The sequence below is a fragment of the Macaca fascicularis genome, chromosome 6 (genome assembly GCF_037993035.2).
Source record: "Macaca fascicularis isolate 582-1 chromosome 6, T2T-MFA8v1.1".
Classification (NCBI taxonomy): Eukaryota; Metazoa; Chordata; class Mammalia; order Primates; family Cercopithecidae; genus Macaca; species Macaca fascicularis.
In genome coordinates, this window is record NC_088380.1 from 138,015,842 (window position 1) to 138,038,940 (window position 23,099).

The window sequence follows — 23,099 nt, forward strand, 5'->3', positions numbered from 1 at the left end:
TGACCTCGTGATCTGCCCGCCTGGGCCTCCCAAAGTGCTGGGATTACAGGCGTGGGCCACTGCACCCGGCCAAGACACTCTTATACACTGATGAATGAAGCATAGATTGTGATAAAACTTTCAGAAAGTAAAACCCTGTAGTGTCTGTCAAAAGTAATTCCACTTTGAGAAATTTATCATATAGATGGATTATATGAGCATAAAAGTACAAAGAATTTTTATTATATCTCTGTTAATAGCAAAAGCTATAAACAATCTAAAATATCTAGCAATACGACATTAACTCAACAGATTATGGTGATAACAGAATTCTATGTAATAATAAAAATTATATAACAAGTAGGTCTGTATGAACCAATGTGAAATGGCACAGAATATTGTACACAGTATGGTTCCACTGTATATCTATTTTTAGTATTTTAGTTTTCAAAATACATGCACGTATTACTTTTATTAAAACTTAAAAAGACAAGTTATCTGAGAAATGGGATTTTGGGATTTAGAGACAGAGTCTTACTCTGTTGCCCAGGCTGGAATGCAGGGACACAATCACAGCTCATTATAGTCTTGAATTCCTGGGCTCAAGTGATCTTCCTGCCTCAGCCTCCCAAGTAGCTGGGACTACAGGTGCACGCTACCATGCCCAGCTAAATTTTAGTGTTGTGCAGAGACCAGGTCTCACTATGTTGCCCAGGCTGGTCTAGGAACTCCTAGCCTCAAGTGATGCTCCCGCCTCAGCCTCCTAAAGTGCTAGAATTACAGGCATGAGCCACCATGCTTGGCTAGAAGTGGGATTTTTATTTTATTATTTTTTTTTGAGACAAGAGTCTCGCTCTGTCACCAGGCTGGAGTGCAGTGGTGCGATCTCGGCTCACTGCAAGCTCCGCCTCCCGGGTTCACATCATTCTCCTGCCTCAGCCTCCTGAGTAGCTGGTACTACAGGCGCCCACCACCACGCCCGGCTAATTTTTTGTATTTTTTAGTAGAGACGGGGTTTCAGCGTGTTAGCCAGGATGGTCTCGATCTCCTGACCTTGTGATCCGCCTGCCTTGGCCTCCCAAAGTGCTGGGATTACAGGCATGAGCCACCGCACCCGGCCTAGAAGTGGGATTTTTAAAGATATTAGAAAGCTGAGGAAGCCAAGAGGAATAGATTAATTAAAATTCCAGAATAGGAAGAGAGTAAACTGAGATTGCCAGCTGTTTTCTTCTCTGGGTGTATATGCTTAATCTAAACATGAGGTGTGGGTCAGGTAGAGGAACTCTTCGAGGAGAAAGAGAACTTCAGATGGCTGTGAGTGCTTGCATGGAAACTAGAATACAATGAAGCCTAAAAGCAGTGTCACTTTTCTCGACAGGACAACTGCTATTAGTAGGAGTTCCCTTTTCTCACTCCTTAAGCCAGGCCTCTCCTGAGTACTGTACCACAGTAGTCACATCCAGGTTTCAGGTTGCCTTGAGTCCAACCTAGGGCATACTAGAACTAAAATAATAGTGAATTCATTGCTGGTGGCGGTACTTTGAATTACGGTATTCTTTTGTGAATTGCCTGTTGCCATTTGCTGTTCAGAGTTCTTAAATAAGTGGGTCACGATTCTGTCCAGGTTTACTACTAAGCTCAGTGGGAGATGAAGGGTGGTGTGTGTTTACTCCATCTTATCTGGAAATGGAACACTTAATTTGATTTTTATCTTCATGGACATAAGATAGCAAACTTACAATCTGTGTCTGATATTCTGAAGCACCTGTGCTTCTGTTTCTGTTGGTTCTGGTTCATACTGACTTTTAAGAGTACCTCATAATCTTTGCTTGACTCTGTTTTTAAAAAAACTATTTTTAGAAATAACAAGTTGCTGTTAGTATCCTCTAAAGAAGATATTTATTTTCTTTTGTCAGGCACCTGTAATCTATATCCAGGGCCAAAACTCTAAGTTTTCCTGGGTCACCTAGATGGTCAGTTAGGTACAGCGCACATCCACTTCAGACAGAGCTTTTCAAAGTCTCAATCCTAACGAAGGTTGTAATGCTATAGTTTTGGGCACTGAACTACAAACCTGTAAGTTTATCAAGGAGCTCCTCTCAGTTGTATTCTATGGATGGGAAAATGGCCCTGGAAAAAAAGACGTCACTTTGGGATATGGTCCCAGGAGTGGAAAAAGGCTTTGACACATCCAGAGTTTTTCACTATCTTTTTGGATTGTTATGTTTGTTTATAGTTTTTCATATTTAGTCTAGCTCTTTTAAGTTGTCTTCAGTCAATACTGGAAGTAGAAAGTTGACACAAGTTTTGTTTAACACATTTTCCTCAGCTCATAGTAAGGCCTTTGAAATGTGAGTCACACCTTTCTTTTACTCTAGGATATTCTCCGCTATTATTTCCTACATATCTTCTTCCTCACATTTTCTTTTGGATATCCTGGAATAGAGCTTAATTTTACTTTGTCTTTTTGTTCCACAGTCTGGGAGATTTTTCTCAACTTTATTATCTATTCTTTCAAATGAATGTTTTTGTCTGTAAGTTATTTCTTTCTCAATGATTGTTGTTTATTCTTTCCTAATATCCTGTTCTTGTTTCAACGGATAAATATTTTTTTTTTTGAGATGGAGTCTCACTCTGTCCCCCAGGCTGGAGTGCAGTGGTGCAATCTCAGCTCACTGCAAGCTCTGCCTCTCAAGGGATAAATTTTTAAATTGCTCTGTGCAGCATTCTAGAAATGTTTTTCTTCTCTTCTTTAAATATTTTCTCCATAATGTGTAAGACCACTCATTAGGTCTCTACCACACCCTCTCAATGATCCTGATTCTCCTTATGCTTGGTGATCCCTGGACGTCGGCTCTAAGTAATATAAAAGGACCAAGAATGGTTTGCTCTGGTATTGTGTCTGGAGTTGGTTCCTTCCGGTGGGTTCTTGGTTCGCTGACTTCCAAGAATGAAGTCGGGGACCTTCATGGTGACTGTTACAGCTCTTAAAGATGGTGTGTCTGAGGTTTGTTCCTTCAGATGTGTCCAGAGTTTCTTCTTTCTGGTGGGTTCGTGGTCTCGCTGACTTCAAGAATGAAGCCGTGGACCTTTGTGGCCAGTGTTACAGCTCTTAAAGGTGGTGCAGACCCAAAGAGTGAGCAGCAGCAAGATTTATTGTGAAGAGCAAAAGAACAAAGCTTCCACAACATGGAAGGGGACCCGCAGGTTGGCCCTGCAGGCTGGGGTGGCCCGCTTTTATTCTCTTATTTGTCCCTGCTTACGTCCTGCTGATTGGTCCATTTTACAGAGTGCTGATTGGTCCATTTTACAGAGTGCTGACTGGTGCATTTACAATCCTTTAGCTAGACACAAAGCACCGATTGGTGCATTTTTACAGAGTGCTGATTGTGCATTTACAATCCTTTAGCTAGACACAGAGCACTGACTGGTGCGTTTTTACAGAGTGCTGATTGGTGCATTTACAATCTGTAGCTAGACAGAAAAGTTCTTCAAGTCCCCACTTGACCCAGGAAGTCTAGCTGGCTTCACCTCTCAGTATCACTGAACAAATGTCTTCTGGTCACAGCTTTCTTTTTTGTAGCTCTCCAGACTGCAAGTTTGATACAGGATGACCTAACTGCTCAACTCTATTTCATGGAATGCCAGAGTTATTAGGGATTTATTATGGGCATCCCCACATCTAGAGTAAAATGCTCCATTTCTACAAATATTCTGTTGTAATTTAATAGATAAATTAAAATTCCAGAATAGAAAGAGAATAAACTGAGATTGCCAGCTGTTTTCTTCTCTGGGTGCATTTGCTAAATCTAAACACGAGGTGTTTAGCTTTCTCCTTGGTGTTTTGCTTTCCACCTAGGGTAAGGAAGAAAGAGCTGACTGCTATGTTCCCCCTTTGTGGCACCATGTAACTTCTATCCTCTGCCATATCCAACCTAGGGTTCTGTTGGCCAACTGCTTTCCCACTACTCAAAGGGTTCTGAGGGTATGGCTTCTGTCTTTTGCATCCTTCAGATCTACTTTTTCTGTATCCCAGAGTTCATGGGGGTTCACACTATCTCTGTATTTTTATTATTTTTATTCAGAATATTTAATACCAGTTAGTAATCTTTATGTGACTGGTACAAAAGGTTTAAAGGTATTAGATGGTTAGAAGAAACCTAGGAAACAGTGCTAGAGAAATTGAAGCTTGGAAAGACTAAATAATTTGCTCAAAGAGAGCAAGTCCTGCTTTCATATTTTTCGAAACTGGAAATCTCTTTCGTTTAACCTAAAAGTTGGCATTTCTAGATACTAGTACAAACTCCAGGAAATCAAAAAATTCTGAGGGCTTACTTACTTATTCTATGCTAAAGTAACATAATACTAAATTGCCAATTGACAGTTATATACCAGATTTAACATGATGTAATTCAGTCAAAGGGACTCAAAAAGAGGAAAAAAACCCGTTTCATTTTTCATTATGATTAAGCACAATATAAAAAAGCCAAAGTGAAAAAAATAAAACTCACACTTTCTTTCCATAGGCATAGCTTTTAAAGCCAACTTTTACTTCTTGAATTGTAACCTAAACAACCTAGAGAGATTGTTTTCCTCCCTACTTCATAAGGACTCTTAAATTTTCTTTGATATTTCAATTGCTATATGATTTTACTGTTACTCTTTTCAGAATTTCTGCAAAAATCCTAAAGTGTCTAAGGCAATCAAATGACAGTATATCTTTCCTACACGTTTAAAAAAACAAACAGTAGATTTGGTTAAAAGTATGAGCTTAGTCACTGATTTAAATATAAACATGATAAAAACACAACAGAGGCACTGTAATCATTTTTCCACACAAAGGTAGAATATGCTTTTATTAGAAATCTGTAATTTACTGAGTACTCGAGTCAATGCTTTACTCAGTTTATTTCCATAAAACAGCTAATCTGGCATTCATATTACTTCAGAAAGCTAGCTTAAAGATTAGAAGTAGACTGATTTGCACACTAGCTGGGGGAAAACATGCCTGCTTATAACTCCTTAGTTTTATTCAGGTTATTCTACATTTCATTCAGTATCCCTCCAGCAGAGTATATAATATATGCTCAGTAGGAATTTCATAAATGACTAATTGTAGCTATACACCTATTTTAAAACTTACTTTTTATCAAAATAATTAAAAACATAATGAAAAATGAAAATTCTAGAATACACAACAGTTCAACACAACAGATTCTGAAACTAGATTAAGAGCTTAGACAAAAACATGTATACATTTTACTATCTTTTTTTCCACTGCAATGACTTTTCTATTACCAAATTAAGAAGAAAGAGTTCAGGCAATTTTTACAACAAAACTCACCAAAAATGTTGGTCTTCACAGTAAGTGCAAGATGAGTATTATTCCTCAAAATTTCAAGGGCTTTCATAAATGTAATATTCTCAAAGTTTTGTCCGTTTACTTCCATAATCTCAAGAGAAAAGTATTTAAAAAATACCAATTAGTACAGAACAGTATTAGTTACTCCTACAACCTTAAAAGTTTGTTAGTGAATAAATAAAATGAAACTTGAATAAAATGTACTCCTATGTGAACAACAGTTATCTCTGTGAGAATTTGGACTACTGTATTTCTTTTTCTCTACATTGTTGTATTTTCCAAATTCTTTACTATAAACATTTTTTAAAATTAATGCCCTCTGGGATCACACTGAGGAAATTTTAAAAATACCCACACCAGATGGTTTATGAAGGAAAAAAATTAATCATGGCAGATCAGCTCATAAAAATTATTGCCTGCAAATGTATATACAAATTTGTCAAATATTCTCAATGTAAATTTACTGCATTTCAAAGAGAGGTAATTCTTTTAAAAGGAGTACTCTAAATATATTTAATATGATTTTCTGCCACTGATTGAATCAGGCAGCCAAATAGCAAGAAGCACAACTGAAATGGGTTCTTCTTCCAGGTAAACACTGCTGACCCTTCACAACAGGGCTTCCCCAATTTGGCTGTACCTCAGAATCACAGAAGCAGTTTATTTTAAGAAGTACTGATTCTAAGGGAAAAGGATAAAAAAATTTAGCAAAAACTAGTCAAAAACTAGTCAGAACAGAGAGTGGATCTAGGGGATCAACATAAAAATTTCAAAAGAATAAGAAAAAGAGTGAAAAAAATATTAGGGAAAGGAAAAAAAAATTCCATAGAAGTAAAATTCCCAGAGTTGAAAAAAGACTTGCATCTATGCACTAAAATGTCTTATCTAGTACCATGTAAAAATAATAAAAAGACATGTTTTTAAAAACATATCCCAATGAAATTTCTGTGTTCCAAGGAGAAAGAATAAAGTATCTATAAACATCATTGTGGGAAGATAACCCAAAGGTACCTACAAAAAACTCTTGCAAAGAGTTTGGACTTCTCTTGGGCAACGTTAAGTTGATGTGATAACTTTCTGTGACTTTAGTGTTCTGAGGGAAAAGTCACTGTTGGAAAAAGATGTTATACTCCATTGAACACAAGTATCTTCAGGAAGGCAAGAACATATAATACTATATCACCCATCTGTTCCTTAAAAAAGTACTAAAAGTACCACCAAAGATAACTGAAATGAATTGAAATAATGGAGATATACAGTGCAAATGAAATGGAAGTGATCAATGAAATCAGTTAAACAAGTGTAAATTTCTAAATGCTTGTTTAAAAGCTTATGAATCTTAATGCAAATGTCAAAAGCCTTCTTGAAACAGAAGATACATAATGTTAAAAAATAACAATAATAATGTAGATCTAAAATCTCAGATCATTTCAGCAGTAGTTGTGAAGATTGAAGGAAGAAGTAAAAGCATGATAAATTTCATTCTCAGGGATGATTTGTGTGTGTGTGTGTGTGTGTGTGTGTGAAGAATTAGATTATTAAATGTGTCTGTGATACAAATAACTGAACAACAAATATACTGACTCCAGGATCCTAGCTGTTAGACATTCCTAATGAGTAGTCTGGGGTAAGGCCCAGAAAACTCTACTGTGGAAGCTGTCCTGGGAATTGTATGCTGTTTAGCAGCATCCTCAGCCTCTGTCCACCAACATGCCAGTAGTAATCCCCAAGTCATAATAATAAAAAATATCTGCAGACATTGCCACTAGTTGAGAACCACTGTTCTAGAGTGTAGAACCTTTCATAATATGAATGAGCTCATAATTTAAAAAAAATTATAGCATGGCTCAGTTAAAATAAAGCCACATTCTAAAATGAAAGAACAAAATTTTAAATGGGGAAAAAGCAAGTTTCCTAAATGATTCTGATGATCAGGCAGATTTGGGAGACCACCCTTTGAAGTACATGAGAATCATCTAGAGCAGAGGTTCCCAACTGCCAGGACACAAACCCATGGCCTTTTAGGAACTGGGCCACACAGCAGGAGGTGAGCAGTGGGTCAGTGAGCATTACCACCTGAGCTCCGCCTCCTGTTAAATCAGCAGTGACATTAGATTCTCATAGGAGTGTGAACCCTGATGAGAACTGCAAATGCAAGGGATCTAGGGCACTCCTTATGAAAATTTAACGTCTGACTGCCTGATGACCTGAGGTGGATCAGTTTCATCCAAAAACCATCTCCATCCCCCCAGCTCCAACTCCCTGGTCCGTGGAAAACTGTCTTCCACAAAACTGGTCCCTGGTGCCAAAAAGGTTGGGGACCACTGATCTAGAGAGTTTTGTTAAAAATATAGATGTTCAGACATCATTGCTTAAGAATGTGGTCAATATAATTAACAGGATTGAGAAAAGACTGGGAATTGCATTTTTTATGTAACAAAGTTGCCAGCAAGTCACATTTGGAATAGGCTGCTCTATACTTTCCTAATGCCTACACTAAAAAAAAAAATCACCATCAAATTCCTAAGAGTGTCTTTTTTCCTAGTCCCCCATTTGGCTCACTTTGCTTATGGATATAGTTATGTTACCATATGAACATAATTTAATGATTACCATAACCTTCAGTAATCTGCAGCCACTTACATTTGAGAGTGCTATGAGGTAGAAGTCCTGTCTCCTTCAAAACTTGAAAGGGTGCTAATTCATATATTGATCGTTCTGGAGTATTCTCAAGTTGCCAGCTTATAATCCATGAAGGATAGGCAGGCCCATTCAAAGGAGGTCATGTTGATAGAGCTCAGTAGACCATGTTATTTCTGGTCACACTACACCAAATTTTCCATTAAAAGTAATAAATATATGACAAATACATTTTAAAAATAAACCATGTGCAGATACTACCTCTAAAAAAAGGCTCAGAAAAATATTTCCTTAAACTGATCATGCTTTCTGGAAGATGAGAACAAAAGCAGCAGGCACAATACTTTTAAGAAGGCTTGAATATAAGTGGTTGGTTATCTACTTACCTGATCACCACGTTTCAGTCCTGAATCAGCAGCTTTGCTACCAGGTTCTACTCCTTCAACAAAAATACCAAATCCCTTCTCACTTCCTCCATTAAGGCTGAATTGTAGAGGGGACTCGCGGGAAGCCTTCTGCAGCACAACCTGTCTCCACTTAGCCTTTGCAGCACAGGCAATATTCAATAACCGGAGATGACCATTCATCTTCTGTAAAGCAGAAAAGGGTAAATGTATATAAATGTATCTATTCCTACAGGTTTTTAAAAAGTCACCTAAAATTATTAGAATTAGAGTTATAAATATACATGTATAAGCTGAGGTAAACAAAACTGAAGAAGGGGGCACTCCCACTCCAAAGCACTCTCAACGAGATTTCTTAATATGATTATAAGACCTTTAAATTATCATAGGTTAAAAAAGATTTCCAAGCGATGTCTCAATTACAGAGAGATGACAAAAAATTACTTATAATTTCTTAAACCTTTCTTAATACACACTCTTCTCCCACCTTGCTTATCTCCTGGCTGCTATATAAAACCAGAATCTTTAAAACCTTTATTCAAAACCTTGAACGACTTGAACCACCTTTTCAAATACTGTCCAATGTTCAAAGAAACATTCAAGTTTTCACCTCGTCCAGAAGAGACTTCCTTCTTATATTATTTTAGCTCTTCCTTAAATTCAGTAATAGTCTGACTTCCAGTTCTAATTCCAGTTTCAATTATCTCAAATAGTGTTAATATGTGCAAATCTCACGTCAATAACAAAAAGCTAAAGTTTTATTTTTTTAAAGCAGTCACCAAGTCTTAATATTGGTTCTGATCCTACATTAATGCCTTTGAGTATAAAGTAGAATGGAATGAATACCTGATGGCTAACTGACTAGTGGAAAAAAAATCCCATAACTTTTTTTTCCCACACTCTGATGTCCCTTGAATATTTACACAACCAACACAGGATGAGTCAAATGATAGTGGAGTGCCTCTATAACCCTTTAAACAAGTTCCCAGTGTTGTTCACTCTCCCCATTTTATATAGAGCACATGTGCTGCTGAGAAGTCAACAGGAATCACGGAGTAACGAAAGGGACCAGATTTGTCAATTTTTCCCACTTCATTCAACTCAATCCACTTATGCTCTGTAACTAATAATTACAGCTCTTGAGCATTTGCTATGTGACAGGTTTTGTGTACAGACTGTTATGCTTATCAGCTCATTATAATCCATACAACAATCTCAATGAACTAGGAACTACTATCTTTACAAATAACACAACTCAGGCATAAGATCAGGCAATCTGTCTGAGTTTACAACTCTAGCAAATGGTGGAGCTTGAACTGTACTCCTAAAACACTATGCTACATTACTACTTATTTCCTAAAATTTCAAGTTACTTGGAGCAGGTAACCAAGTCACAGCTCAAAGTTTTATATCTGACAGGGAGAATAAAATGAATTCATGAATAGCTACTGTGGACTTTGAGGGAATTATCTTAGGTGCTGTACATTTAGAAAAGGTGAATCCCATGTAGAAAAGAAACCTAGAAAGTCTTAATATAGATTTGATATTTAGGATATGCACCGGAAAATGAAACAGTTTCAATAGGCGAGGAAAAGAAAATTCTAGCATGGTCTGGATGCAGAACTGGAAAATAAAATAAAATAGTTTGATTTGGCTATAATCTAGGGTACACAGGAAAAAGGGCAAAAAGGTAGGCAAGGGACCTGAATATATGGGGGAGGAACTGCTTTGGTAGTAAGTATAGTTTACTGACAAAGAATAATAGTCATCACACGTGTGTTTTAAAAGCAATCTTTTGGCCACACAGAATGAACTAGAAGAGCAACTAGAACTAGGATCAGTTAGCAGGTTATTATAACAGATCAGATATAATGAAATAATTAAGCCCTAAACTAGGCAGTAAAAAAGAAATGGCTGAGAGAGATCATAAGAAAATATGTGAACATACAGGTATATGACTAAATCAGTGACCTAGGTGACTTTAGCAACTGACTGGAAATCCTGGCCAGGGAATTCAAGAGAGTGAGGGTACACATATAACACCAGGTTTATAAGCCTGAGTGACTAAGAGATAAGAATGTCATTAGTCTTAATACAGAAATGGAAGAGTAGGGCCAGGCACGGTGGCTCACGCCTGTAATCTCAGCACTCTGGAAGGCTGAGGCGGGCAGATCATGAGGTCAGGAGTTCAAGACCAGCCTGGGCAATATGGTGAAACCCTGTCTCTGCTAAAAATACAAAAACTAGCTGGGCGTGGCGGCACGCGCCTGAAGTCCCATCTACTCAGGAGGCTGAGGCAGGAGAATTGCTTGAACCCAGAAGGCGGATATTGCAGTGAGCCAAGACTGTGCCACTGCACTCCAGCCTGGGCAACAGAGCGAGACTCCGTCTCAAAAAAAAAAAAAAAAAAAAAAAGAAAAAAAAGAAATGGAAGAGTCAGGAAGGAGTGTAAATGTTGTTTTAATTGGGGTGGCAAAGAATAAATGAACAAAAGTCTAAAATATAGATTTGGAAGTTCTAAGAATGGACATTTAAGACAAAGGAGATGAAAGCTACTGCTGTTCTGAGTTTGCTGGTGTTGGAGGTGGGGAAACCACGACACTCTGAAGAATATAAATTATTTTTAGCCTTACTGTATCTTCCAGATTTTTTTCAAATTCCTCTAGAAATCGAGTCATAGCAGGGTCACCTTCAAAATCATTAAAATGATTATTTACCCATAATAATACAATCCGTGTCACCTGTGGAAACATAAATAGGCAGCATACGGTTATAAGAGGCATTCCTTCTGCAAAACTAGATTCTAAAAGCATGTCTAAAACTCATGAAGAACTGACAACCCTCTTGATTCCTCCCTTTGTAAAAAAGGCTCATTCTAATAGAAAGGCATGGCTTAGTTTGAGCTTTTGCTTCCCTGTGTACGGAAGTAACAGAGCCAGGATTCTGTCCACTCAGTGAGAAGACACAAGCCTGTTTGTTAAGATAAAAGAAGTACACAGAATATCTATTTCAGGTAGCACCTTAAAATGCAAACTTCATGTCATAAAGCAGGCAATCCTATCAATCAAAAATCCATATCAAAAGCGTTTCCATGGTCAAGAACATGTTTAACCAAAATTGTAACAAAAACAAATCTGAGTCTTGTGCGGTAGCTCACACCTGCAATCCCAGCAACTCAGGTGGCTGAAGCAAGGAGGATCCCTTGAGTCCAGGAGTTTGAGACCAGCCTGGGCATAGCAAAACCCTGTCTCTATAAAAATTAAAAAACAAAACAAAAACTCTTACAAATCTGAAACTTCTTTCATTATAAACACTGTAAATTTTCAAACTGCAGAATCGTTTACTTTGCTCAAGAAAAGTTAAAAATTAAGCTGATTTGAATAATGTGCCTAACAATGTAAGGAATGAGCCATATTTTTTTAAACTGTGGTAGAATCCACATAAAATTCACTATTTTAATGATTTTAAAGTTCATAATCCAGTGGCATTTAGTACCTTAACAATATTGTGTAACCATCACCATTGTCTAGTTCTGAGTTCTGGAACATTTTCATCACTCCAAAAGCAAACCTCAAACTCATTAAGCATTCGCTTACCATTCTGCCCTCTCTCCAGCCCCTGGCAGCTACTAGTCTGCTTTTCTGTCTATTTGTCTGTCCTGGCTATTCCACATAAATAGAATCATACAATACCTAGTCTTTTGTGACTGGCTTCTTTTACTTAATGTTTTCAAGGTTCATCATGGTATAGTAAAGTATTAGTACTTCTTTTCTTCTTATGGCTGAATAATATTTTATTGTATGGCTATACCACATTTTGTTTATCCGCGATGGGCATTTGGGTCATTTGGCTATTGTCAATAGTGCTGCTACAAATATTTATGTGCAAGTTTTCATTTACACACGTGTTTTTCATTCTTTGGGTATATACCTAGGATTAGAATTGCTGGGCTATATGGTAACTCTATGTTTAACTTTTTGAAGAACTGCTCAAACTGTTTTTCCACAGAGGTAATACCATTTTACATTCCTATCATCAATGTGTGTAGGGTGGGGGTGGGGAGGTGGGTTCAATGTCTCCATACCGTAGGCAACGTCTGTTACTTTTTCTTTCTTCCCCCTTTTTAAAAGCCATCCTAGTGGGTGTAAAGTGGTATCTCATTGAGGTTATGACTGCATTTCTCTATGATTAATGATGTTGAATCAAGATGGATTCAAGACTTAAATGTTAGACCTAAAACCATAAAAACCCTAGAAGAAAAACTAGGCAATACCATTCAGGACACAGGCATGGGCAAGGACTTCATGTCTAAAACACCAAAAGCAATGGCAACAAAAGTCAAAATTGACAAATGGGATCTAATTAAACTAAAGAGCTTCTGCATAGCAAAAGAAACTACCATCAGAGTGAACAGGCAACCTACAGAATGGGAGAAAATTTTTGCAATCTACTCATCTGACAAAGGGCTAATATCCAGATCCTACAAAGAACTCAAACAAATTTACAAGAAAAAAACAAACAACCCCATCAAAAAGTGGGCAAAGGATATGAACAGACATTTCTCAAAAGAAGACATTTATGCAGCCAACAGACACATGAAAAAATGCTCATCATCACTGGCCATCAGAGAAATGCAAATCAAAACCACAATGAGATACCATCTCACACCAGTTAGAATGGCGATCATTAAAAAGTCAGGAAACAACAGGTGCCAGAGAGGATGTGGAGAAATAGGAACACTTTTACACTGTTGGTGGGACTGTAAACTAGTTCGACCATTGTAGAAGACAGTGTGGTGACTCCTCAAGGATCTAGAACTAGAAGTACCATTTGACCCAGCCATCCCATTACTGGGGATATACCCAAAGGATTATAAATCATGCTGCTATAAAGACACATACACACGTATATTTATTGCAGCATTATTCACAATAGCAAAGACTTGGAATCAACCCAAATGTCCATCAATGATAGACTGGATTAAGAAAATGTGGCACATATACACCATGGAATACTATGCAGCCATAAAAAAGGATGAGTTCATGTCCTTTGTAGGGACATGGATGCAGCTGGAAACCATCATTCTCAGCAAACTATCTCAAGAACAGAAAACCAAACGCCGCATGTTCTCACTCATTGGTGGGAACTGAACAATGAGAACACTTGGACACAGGAAGGGGAACATCACACACCGGGGCCTGTTTTGGGGTAGGAGGAGTGGGGAAGGATAGCATTAGGAGATATACCTAATGTAAATGACAAGTTAATGGGTGCAGCACACCAACATGGCACATGTATACATATGTAACAAACCTGCACGTTGTGTACATGTACCCTAGAACTTAATAGTATAATAAAAAAAAAAAAAAAACAGAAGAAACCAAAAAGAACAAGACTAACAGATATGACTACATTAATATGTGAAAGTTGTTTCTGGTAAGTGATAACATAAACAAACAAACAAAAAAAAGATATTGAACATCTTTGTCATGTGCCTGTTGGCCATTTACATATCTTCTTTGGAGAAATGTCTATGCAAGTCCTCGGTCCATGTTTAAACTGTGCTGTCTTTTCGTTGTTGAGTTGTAAAATATCTTGGATATTAAACCTTTATCAGATATATAATTTTCTCTTATTCTGTGCAATGTCTTATCTTTCTTGACAGTGTCCTTTGATGCAAAAATAATTTTAATTTTGATGAGGTCCAATTATCTATTTTTTTCTTTTGTTGCTTGTGCTTGGGTGTCGTGTTTTCATATTTGAGAAACCATCGCCAAATCCAAGGCCATGATAATCTACCCGTATCTTCTCTTTTAAGGCATTATAGTTTTAGCTCTTCTGTCTCTGATCCACTTTGAGTACATTTTTGTTTAGAGTATAAGGTAACAATCCATTTTCATTCTTTTGCACATGGATAATTATTACTAAATCATATTTTTGTTCAGTCCCAAAGCACACCTTTATTTTTTTTGGCAACTAAAGTAAATATATTTAATTCTAAGAAAAAATGTGAGAGGTGTGCAAGCCTGTAGTTTTAGATGTTAGTCTCCTACATAATTCTGTGGTCTACCTGCAACCAGTTTATTTCCTTTAAAATATAATTCGAAAAGACACACCAGGCAATTATGATCCTACTTTTATTTTCTTGAAACAACTTATTCCTTACCAATTTGTGGAGGTATCACTAGTCTTTTCATTAAATGTACAAACATCCCATGAAGATAATTTAAAATAATGAACAATAATACAAAAAAAATTCAAAAGGTAGATTTAAATAAGTCACAGGATATATTAAGGTTTGATAAATTGTTTTCAAATGATTATAAATTAACTCAAGAAAATAAATATATTCCAATTTTGAAACTTAAAAGCAATCTGCCCTCTTGAAAAATATATTTGATGAATATTCTTTTTAAAATATTAAATCCGTTTTAAAATGTTTTATTGATCTCCAGAAACAATCAAATATTTTGGTAAAATTCTAAAATACTCTCATGTAACTATTATGTTTCCCGAACTTATAGCTATACCAGAGCTTTATTTCACTTTTTGCCTTTTAAGGCTCTCATCCACTTTTAACATGCTATTCTGTCATAAAAGTAAGCAGAGAATGTCTTTCAGATTCACTAATTTTTTTAGGTGTGCTGAATCTTAATATCATAATAAACATGTAATCTATCAACTATAAAAATTTCATGAATAAAATTTCGGGTTAAAATCACTTTCATTCCCTTTATAAAACCAACCTTATCTCTTAAGCTGTCGATCTTAAACCATTCCAATAGTTTGATCCCAACATCCAAAGGACTTTCAAGAAATGTCCTATAAGTTAATAGAAAATCTTCTATATAAGTTGGATCCACGATAGAATGTTCTTCTATTAAATGCATTATGAGACGCTCAGGTGTTGCCTAAAAATCCAAGGATAGGAAGGATTAGAAAATAAATGACCCAACAACCAAAGAACTACTGTTGATTACTCCCCTTTGTAGCTACTTGATTAGACAAATCGTCAAAGTAGAGTTTCGCCCTTAAATCCTTAGCGCTGGGAGAATTGGAATCCAAACTTAATTGTAATCCACCAGCATCCAGAGGCTGAGAGACAGAAAAGGCAGAGAAATAGATAGCCAACAGCACTCACTCAGCTGAAGCTGTTTTCACTGGCATTTCATCACAGCAGGATCTCTGAACTTCACTAACTTAGCTCTGGTGTGGGCTGTTATTGCCACTTCTCCTACAACCAGGGCATGCACTTACTGTCTCAAGGCAACAAAAGAGGTGAAAGTTAAACTAAAGAAAGAAAGAAAGAAGAAGGAATGAAAGGGAAGAAAGAAAGAAAAAAAGAAAAAAGAAAGCTTTTCTCCAAATTTAATCCACCTCAAAAATCTTTTCTGACCAGGCTGTAGGAAGAACACACCAGTTCAAGAGAGCCTGTATTATTATTATTGGTACTTCCCAGAATAAATGTTTCCTTTTCTACAGTTCCTCTCATACAGTTTCCTCTCCATGCTAGGTCACCATATTGAGAGGAACCAGAAGTTCTACTGACAGTTTTGAAATTAATTCAGAGTTTTAAATGCTTATTTCCAACCTTATAAAAGAATATAAACAGGTCAGGAGCAGTGTGGCTGATGCCTGTAATCCTAGCACTTTGGGAGGCAGAGGCAGGTGGATAACCTGAGATCCAGAGTTCAAGACCAGCCTGGCCAACCTGGTGAAATCCCGTCTCTACTAAAAATACAAAAATTGGCTGGGTGTGGTAGCAGGCACCTGTAATCCCAGCTACTCAGGAGGGTGAGGCAGGAGAATTGCTTGAACCTGGGAGGTGGAGGTTGCAGCGAGCTGAGATCATGTCATTGCACTCCAGCTTGGGCCACAAGAGCGAGACTTTGTCTCAAAAAGAAAGAATATAAACCAACATTTCCATACTGCTCTTCTTTGAGCTTCTGAACCAATGTTTACTACCCTTTGTAGTTTTTTCAAAGGTTGGCACAAGAACAAATACAGAAACAAGATGTTAAGCCTGATATAAAAACCATTACCCATAACACCCAACCTTCAATTTGTTGCACTCATCCATTAGAATAACTGTATGGTAAACATACATTAATACTAACAATGTTCTTTATGTAAGAATTTATTAAAAATAAAAAGGTACCTTATTTATTAAAGGTACTTTATTTATTAAAAGGTAGTTTATTTTTATTTATTTATTTTTGAGACATTGTCTGGCTCTGTTGCCCAGGCTGGAGTGCAGCTGCGTGATCTCAGCTCACTGCAACCTCCGCCTTCTGGGTTCAAGCAATTCTCCTGCCTCAGCCTCCCGAGTAGCTGTGATGACAGGCGTGCACCACCACGCCTGGCTACTTTTTGTATTTTTAGTAGAGACAGGGTTTCACCATGTTGGTCAGGCTGGTCTCGAACTCCTGACCTCGTGATCCACCCTCCATGGCCTTCCAAAGTGCTGGGATTACAGGCGTAAGCCACTGTGCCTGCCCCTATTTTATTTATTAAAAATAAGGTATGAAAATTGTTTCTCTAGAAGGAAGTCAGAAACAACCTCCTTAAGTGATAAGAAAATCATAGGTCATTCCTATTCTCCTATCCTCCAAAACATCCTAAGACTAAGAGTACCAAATTGTTTTATTATTCAGGCCAATCCTGGTTTAGGGTCACTTAATTCCATTTCCTAGAATACCTGAGTGAGAGATGGAAACTGATCAGCATGTTAGAGAGGCCATTATTCTGAAGGCAAAATCACAGAGGCAGGGTCCCTATAGAGACTAGGTCACACATTCTAAATTTTATTTAAAGATGAGCCCTTATCTCTTTAGACTAAAATCTATCTTACCTCAAAATGCCCTTGATCCCAGCCATACAAATTTCCTGCTTTTTCTTAAATATATTTTGCAGTTTTATATAGCACATGCATATTTCTCTGTCTGGGCCACCCTTCCACCCTATATCTGGTCCTTGCTATTTCTTCTAGCCTAATTTAGATCCCTCTTTTTATGTCTCTCTTGCTCTTCCATCTTGAGATTTATCAAGTTATGCTGAAACTATTGCCTGTCTTTCTCAAAAGACTGTGAGTTCACTGATGGCAGAATCTAACTATATATTAGTATCTCCCAGATCTCACACAGGGCCTGGCATAGAGTACCATAAAGTCGGTGTTGCTGAATAAATGAAGAAATGAACTGAATGAAGAAATGAATGAAATGAAAAGTAATAACTGCTTTCTGGGTGATTATGAGTAAACAGAAAGTCAAGGCCAAGTGCGATGGCTTACACCTGTAATGCCAGCACTTTGGGAGCCCACCTTGGCCTTCCAAAGTGCTGGGATTACATGTCTGAGGCACCACGCCTGGCCTTGACCTGAGGATCACTTGAGGTCAGGAGTTAGAGATCAGTCTGGCCAAAATGTCAAAACCCCACCTCTACTAAAAATACAAAAACAAACAAACAAACAAAAACAGCTGTGAGTGATGGCATGCGCCTGTGGTCACAGCTACCTGGGAGACTGAGGCACAAGAGTTGCCTGAACCTGAGAGGCAAAGGTTGCAGTGAGCCAAGATCGTGCCACTGCACTCCAGCCTGGGTGACAGAGCAAGACTTTGTCTCAAAAAACAACAACAACCAAAAAAAAACCAAAAAAAAAAAAAAAAAAAACCCAAATGATCAATCCTTCTATGAGCAAAACATGGTTATGATTTGCAATTAAATCTGAATGTGAAGATTGTGGTACAGTAAAAATAATACATTTTCAATATTTCTGTCACAAAAGCAACCCATCATCATGCAATCAGAATCTGGAAACATTTATTTTAAGGTGTATATAAACTCATGGCAAATTTATGTTCAAGTATTTTCAATGTTCTGAACTTTCATTTAAAAAAATCAACACAGTGTTCAAAATCTATTGTAAAATATATTAGAAGGTAGGATGCTGGGAGACAGGGTGCACAGAGGTAGCAAGCAGAAGAGATGGCTGGTGTTGTTATACTGGCATGGTAGAAACTGCTTACAATGAGCAAATAATACACAGGGTATAACAAGAGGCACTGCTGGAGAAGGTATTTACAAATATAGAAGGGAAAAGACTAGGAAAAACTGTGGTGCTGGTACTGGAACTGGAATTACAGGTAGTAGTGGAATTGTAGCTCATGGTTGTTTAATATATATATAAAATTATAGATGTGTATGTGTTTATAACAAATACATACATATATTTCCTAGCTCTGATGAAAGACTCTAATAAAAGCAAGGACACTTCAGTAGCAATGAATACAGTGAATACCCAGATCTTGGTTTATAAATACTACATTTGATTAGAAAGATCCAGGGTCTTCTTGAGACATGGCTAATTACAGAGCTGGTACAGTTAAGTTCACGATGAGCCTTATTATTTGCCAGATTATACAGACGTGCTCAAATGACGGGGATACATCAAAAAATACAGGAGTCAGTTTAAGAGTCCCACTACCTAAAATCTGGGACAATTTGAGGATTAGAATAATAATGATGGTAACATAAGTTTATACCAATACAAATAAATTAATGAAGAATAAGACAGTTCATTCCTACAATAAAATGAGTTAATGCACAAGAAATTATTTTTAAAATCACCATTTCAGACAAGAATAGTAATGGAAGTAAAAAGTGGTGAACAGAAGTTTGTACTCAGTGCATACTATACATAAGCTAAAAGTCTGAGGATAGTATTTTGATTCTGTCAGAACATCTCTCCACCAAATATTTATCAGTTACAAAGGGTAAAATGATGACTTCACACTGAAGAAACTGGGCAGACAGACACCAACTTGATCAGGTAATCATGGCTAACTTCACCACTGGTAGGACAACAGGTTGACATTGTGTGCCCTCTGAGTTTTGTGAACTCCTGCCAGGAAAGCACGACTTGAATCTATCTGGTCATGAGGAAATACTGGAAAGATCCAGGTGGAGGGTAATACTACAGGATGTAAGATCTGTATTCTTTAAAACTGCCAAGGATATTAACAACAGTGAAGGACTGAGGAACTTGTATAGACTGAAGTGACATGACAACTAAATGCAACTGTGTTCTTGGACAACATTCTAGACCAGAAATAAGTTATTATTGGGATAGTTGGTGAAAATCTAAATAGGGTTTCTAGACTGAGTCCGTTTTTTGTTAGTTTGTTTGTTTGTTTTTGAGACACAGTCTCCCTCTGTCACCCAGGCTGGAGTACAATGGTGTGATCTCGGCTCACTCCAACCTCCGCCTCCTGGGTCCAAGCAATTCTCCTGCTTCAGCCTCCCAAGTAGCTGGGATTACAGGCAGCCACCACCACGCCTGGCTAATTTCTGTATTTTTAGTAGAAATGGGGTTTCACCATGTTGGCCAGGCTGGTCTTAAACTCCTGACCTCAAGTGATCCGTCTACCTTGGCCTCCCAAAGTGCTGGGATTACAGGCGTGAGCCACCATGCCCGGCCCTGAATGGTTTTATTTTAGCAATGTTTACTTCCTAACTTGAAGGATTCTATGGTGTTTATGTCAGAGAGTATCCTTGTTTTTAGGAAATAAACAACAAGATATTTAGGAGTGATGAGCCATCACATTTGCAGACTGCTCTCAAATGGTTCAGAAAAAGACTGATAATGGAGCAAATGTGGTGAAAATATTAACAGTTGAGGAATCACTGACAGATCTCTCTACTGTTCTAGAAACTTTTCTGTAAGTTTGAAATTGTTTAGAAATAAATTACTAAAACACATGAGTCCTCACAAAAAGATAAAAATGAATTAAAATGAAAAAGTATATGTGTAAGCCTATGGCATTCCACCAATATGTTAATCATTTCTACATACAAAGCTTACACTCATCCGTTTAGGAAAAGAAAGATCTCTGCGGAATAGCCTGACTCTAAGGGAAGAAGAAGTATGACATCAGTTTTCAAATTATCTCTCTGACTTAACTCCCTCATATTACTAAGTAAACTGCTTCATCTGCAATTAATAGTGGCAGTAATTTTGCCAAGACTAGCTTGAAAAGAAAAAGTTATGTGTTTATTTCCCCTCTTTCAACTATAATTGTTCAGTTTATATCCAAGTCTTTAAAGAGACAAGGAGGAGAGAAGGTAAACATTAGGAGAGGGCAGAACTTATAGAAGAGAAAACAGTATGGGGTTAATATTCAGACTCTACAATTGTGCTAAGGCTTTTGATTTACCTCATTTAGCCCTAATAAAGTCTTGAATTACTTCCATATTCAGATAAGAAAAGTGAGGTTCAGAGAAGTTAATGCATATTTCAGTGCCACAGAGATCCAGAAGCACTCTGCATCTTAACCTAGGATTACTTACACTTTTATGGCTGGTCCTTAAATTTTGTTTTGTTTCTAAATATTGTGGTCTTTGATGAAACTGACTCCCACTCGCAGTGGCATACAATATTAAGTTTGAAAAGGAAAACTCTGATCAGTATATTCTAAAATAATACCCTACCTACTCTGATATTAAATGGCAATAAGTCATCCTTCATCATTAAAATGTGTAAAAACCACCTTAGAGGTCGGGCATGGTGGCTCAAACCTGTGATCCCAGCACTTTGGGAGGCCGAGGTGGGAGGATCACAGGGTCAGGAGTTCAAGACCAGCCTGGCCAAGATGGTGAAACCCCATCTCTACTAAAAATACAAAAATTAGCCAGGCGTGGTGGTGCACGCCTGTAATCTCAGCTACTCAGGAGGCTGAGACAGAAGAATCGCTTGAACCTGGGAGGCGGAGGCTGTAGTGAGCTGAGATTGCGCTACTGCACTCCAGCCTGGGTGACAGAGCAAGACACCATCTCAAAAAAAAAAAAAAAAATTTTAGAAAAAAACAGAGTCAACATTTAAGTTAGATTCCAAAGTGTTAATGAATTATCTTGCACTACTTAAAAAATAGTTTAAAACAAGACGAAAGCTTTATTCTATCAGTGACTAGAATAATAAGTAAAAACACCCACCTTGATTACAATGTGTCCTTTCCTGGTTCCACTCCGGTCTAGTTCCCGATGCTCATGTACCATAACAATTTCTCCCTCTTCCTCAACTTTATGGGTATTTTTTTCCACATGGTTTAAAATTCTCCAATAATCTTGCTGGGCTATGCAGACAAACTGTCCAAGAACAACATGGGGACAATTAATGAACCTATAGTACATAAATATATCACTATGTACCAAAGCAGAGCACAAAGGTAAGAAATCTAGTGGCATTAGTTCTTTTTCACTTAATTCCTTTAATCTTTAACAAAAATCAAGGTGAAACAATTCACATACGAAGAGACTAAAGAAGTCTAATCTGTTTGAATTTCGCTCTTTAAAAGGAGAAGTGAACTACTTCTCTCAAAACTGACACTATGTAAAGAAAACATGAAGCAGGAGTAAGTTAGAAACAAACAACTCAGAAGTTCCTATTTCTTTCCTCTATTTTTTTTAAATAAAGGACTCTGAGCTGGCTAATATCAAACAGAAATGTAACAAACCAGCATTTATTTGGTGTATCTCTTTTGAAACTTTATAGTTTGTTAAATGCCACAAATATGTGAGGCAGATACAAAATCTAGTTTCCTTTATTAACTGTGAGCTATTGAAACTCCTAATTCTCAAATAAAGCTATTTTCTTTTGAGGAAGACAAAACAGGCTGAGCTACTTTAAATCAACAGACAAGCAAGAAGACTTGACCAAGGAGATAATCTTACCTGACAGTCATCTACTTTAGTCCTGACAATTCCATGCATGTACTGCTTATCCAGAGTGGGAGTAATTCCAAAACTATTTCCCATAAACAAATTTTCAACTTTTCCATCTGGATGACTGATTTCTACAGTGCCATTTAAAATAACATACCATGAGTCAAGCTATAGAGAAAAACAAAGGTTTTATGAATCTTTTTTAAAAAGGTAGTTATATATTAACTTTCAAAAAGAATCTAACAATATATATAACTTGAATAATTTAAAAAGGAAAAACGAGGATCTGGTTATATTACTAAATACTCTGTAACACCCTATGCTTTGAGTCTATGCAAACTACTAAAAGTTTATTTTTACTCTTTCTTCTTTTAGTCACCAAACAAGAACTGTCATAATTGACCAGATTCTCTGAGACAAAATAGCATAATGTTCAAGAGCACAAACTCTTGGGATATTAATCCATACCATGCCACTAACTAGCTGAATGACTTTGGGTAAATTATTTAACCTCTCTGGGCCTCAGTTTCTCTACTGCTACAATGGTCGTAAGGAAATTATCTATCACAGAATTATTACGTTAAGTGAGTTAATACATACACTGTGCTTAGAATAGTGCCTGGCAAAAAGCAAACATTTAAGAAAAAAAACAGACAGCTATTTTTTTAACTAGCTGAATTAAAAGCCTGAATTTTAAGGCATATCTAACAAAAGATTCAAAATTTCTGCTAATGTTAAGAAAATAATGCCTTCATTTATATGGAAATATTTAATGCTCTAAGAAGTTATTTATTTATTTATTTATTTTAGAGATGGGATCTTGCTCTGTTGTCCAGGCTGGAGTGCAGTGGTATGATTATAGCTCACTGTAGCTTGGACTCAAGTGATCCTCCTGCCTCAGCCTTCTGAATAGCTGGGACTACAGGTGTCCACCACCATGCTTGGTCAATTTATTTTTTAATAGAGACAGGATCTTGCTATGTTCCCCAGGCTGGTCT

The 23,099-nt window shown here is 37.1% G+C and overlaps 1 protein-coding gene across 14 annotated transcripts in view; it reads right to left on the bottom strand.

Annotated features, from left to right (window-relative positions):
- Positions 1 to 23,099, bottom strand: part of RAPGEF6 (Rap guanine nucleotide exchange factor 6) — a 215,714-nt gene that overhangs the window by 61,398 nt on the left and 131,217 nt on the right. For all 14 annotated transcript variants that reach the window (XR_012414050.1, XR_012414051.1, XM_073994153.1 and 11 more), the window contains 6 exons: positions 22,111 to 22,269; positions 21,373 to 21,525; positions 15,132 to 15,296; positions 11,019 to 11,126; positions 8,368 to 8,571; positions 5,324 to 5,432 (listed from right to left, as the gene is read on the bottom strand). Coding sequence is in view for 11 of the 14 variants with exons in the window: in XM_073994153.1 (XP_073850254.1) it covers positions 5,324 to 5,432; positions 8,368 to 8,571; positions 11,019 to 11,126; positions 15,132 to 15,296; positions 21,373 to 21,525; positions 22,111 to 22,269 (898 nt within the window). In the remaining 3 variants the exon portion in view is untranslated. The remainder of the gene's footprint in view (positions 1 to 5,323; positions 5,433 to 8,367; positions 8,572 to 11,018; positions 11,127 to 15,131; positions 15,297 to 21,372; positions 21,526 to 22,110; positions 22,270 to 23,099) is intronic.